Genomic DNA, 1613 nt, shown 5'->3' on the forward strand with positions numbered 1-1613 from the left:
GTGTTTCTGGGTTTCAAGAACCATGCTGCCATCAACAAAAGGTTTCCACGTATCTTCATTAGAATCAGTCATAACCCAGCTCACACTCTCTGGCGGATTGGCAGAGTCGAAGTGGAAAGGAGTAGCCTTCTTTGTTTTTGAGCCACTCTTCTGTTTTTTGCTTTGCGGAGTCTCAGATGGCTGAAAAAGAAATTGAACCATTAAAACACGCAAGAAGATGTATGTTTCTTTGAAGCAAAGGGAAGACTAATACAAACATAGAAGTGATAGGTTATAACTAATGTTTTGATTCACCAATTGTAGCATCACTGCAGCTGCAACTGTTTCCTTTCTTGTGCTTGCCGCCCATTTACAGGATATAAAGCACCTTATTTTTTGACCGAAATTTACCCCCCGAAAACTGGTTCATCATAGTACTGCAGACTAGCTATTTTTCACTTTATAAGACGTCTATATCTTTGTCACATTCCAGCCACCATTTCACTATTTATCCTTGTACTATATCTATCATCTACATTCTAATTAATTCAATAGATCAGACGAGAAACTTGTAGAATAACAGCTTATCATTTGTTCATAATCAAAACACAACAGTCTCTGCTTTTATTGAACACGACAAACAATTAAAAATCCTTCATGCTCTAGTTTCTAAAATAATTTCTAATTCAAACTCCAATTTTAAAAATAAAAACTAGAGAAAATAACCACATTTTCAGATGCATTTGCTATATAACGCACAGCAACCAACAACAATAACAACAACAATATACCCAGTGTAATCCCACAAGTGGTGTTTTGGGAGGGTAGAATAAACACATACCTTACTCCTACCTCCTGAGAGGTAAAGAGGTTATTTCGGAAAGACCCTCACCTCAAGTAACACATATCAACGCATTTTCAAAAATACAAACACAAAACACAGAAGAAAGGCATATATAACACTAAATAAGAGTTATAATTACATAGCATTCTGAAATCATGATGAGTAAAATATAAACGTAGATTTATTTTGTTAAATAGAGGATAAAAGAGGAAAAATAATCCAAATGTAGCCACAAGTTAAGTCCAACACTATATGCATATGTAGTTTAGAGACGGAATTTCTACCCTATCAACATGGCAGATTTGTGTTTCAAACTTCCACTCCCCCGACAATAAGCTTGGCCTCTCAACATTCACCTGATGCACCGGCATAAGCATCTCAGCCGCCAACGCGGTCCTCTGCATCTCCAGAGTAGTCCCCGCCAGCACCGGAGTCAGATTGGCCCCATTTTCTTCATTTGGCAGTACATCGTTGTTCGGTTCAGCGTCGATGTAGGTTTCGGACTGTAACAACGGATCCGTCTGGAAGGAGCCATCCCGAAATTCACCGTCGGTAATGGTTACCAGCGGGATGGATGAGACGGTGGCGGCTTCAGTCATCGTATGGGGTTTTTAGGGTGGGGAAGCGTTGAAAGAGTCAATAGAGAGAAGAATATCTATTGAATAATGGAAAATGACAGACAATATATTTTTGGTTGTACTTTTTAAGTAAATTTTCATAAACTATAAATAACATTCCTTTTTAAATCTAGAAACATATTTCATTTTGTTTCTAGAAGCACTACTCCCCC

At 37.9% G+C, this 1613-nt stretch overlaps 1 protein-coding gene across 1 annotated transcript; it reads right to left on the minus strand.

Annotated features, from left to right (window-relative positions):
* Positions 1 to 6: 6 nt before the first annotated feature.
* On the minus strand, positions 7 to 1613 carry LOC107057999 (uncharacterized; the record flags this gene model as incomplete). The annotated part of the gene is made up of 2 exons (XM_015303213.1): positions 1108 to 1613; positions 7 to 180 (listed from the first exon to the last, which is right to left on the minus strand). Coding segments are annotated over exons 1-2 (489 nt in total), but the record flags the coding sequence as incomplete, so codon positions are not given.

The sequence above is a fragment of the Solanum tuberosum genome, unplaced genomic scaffold, assembly GCF_000226075.1.
Source record: "Solanum tuberosum cultivar DM 1-3 516 R44 unplaced genomic scaffold, SolTub_3.0 scf00392, whole genome shotgun sequence".
Lineage (NCBI taxonomy): Eukaryota > Viridiplantae > Streptophyta > Magnoliopsida > Solanales > Solanaceae > Solanum > Solanum tuberosum.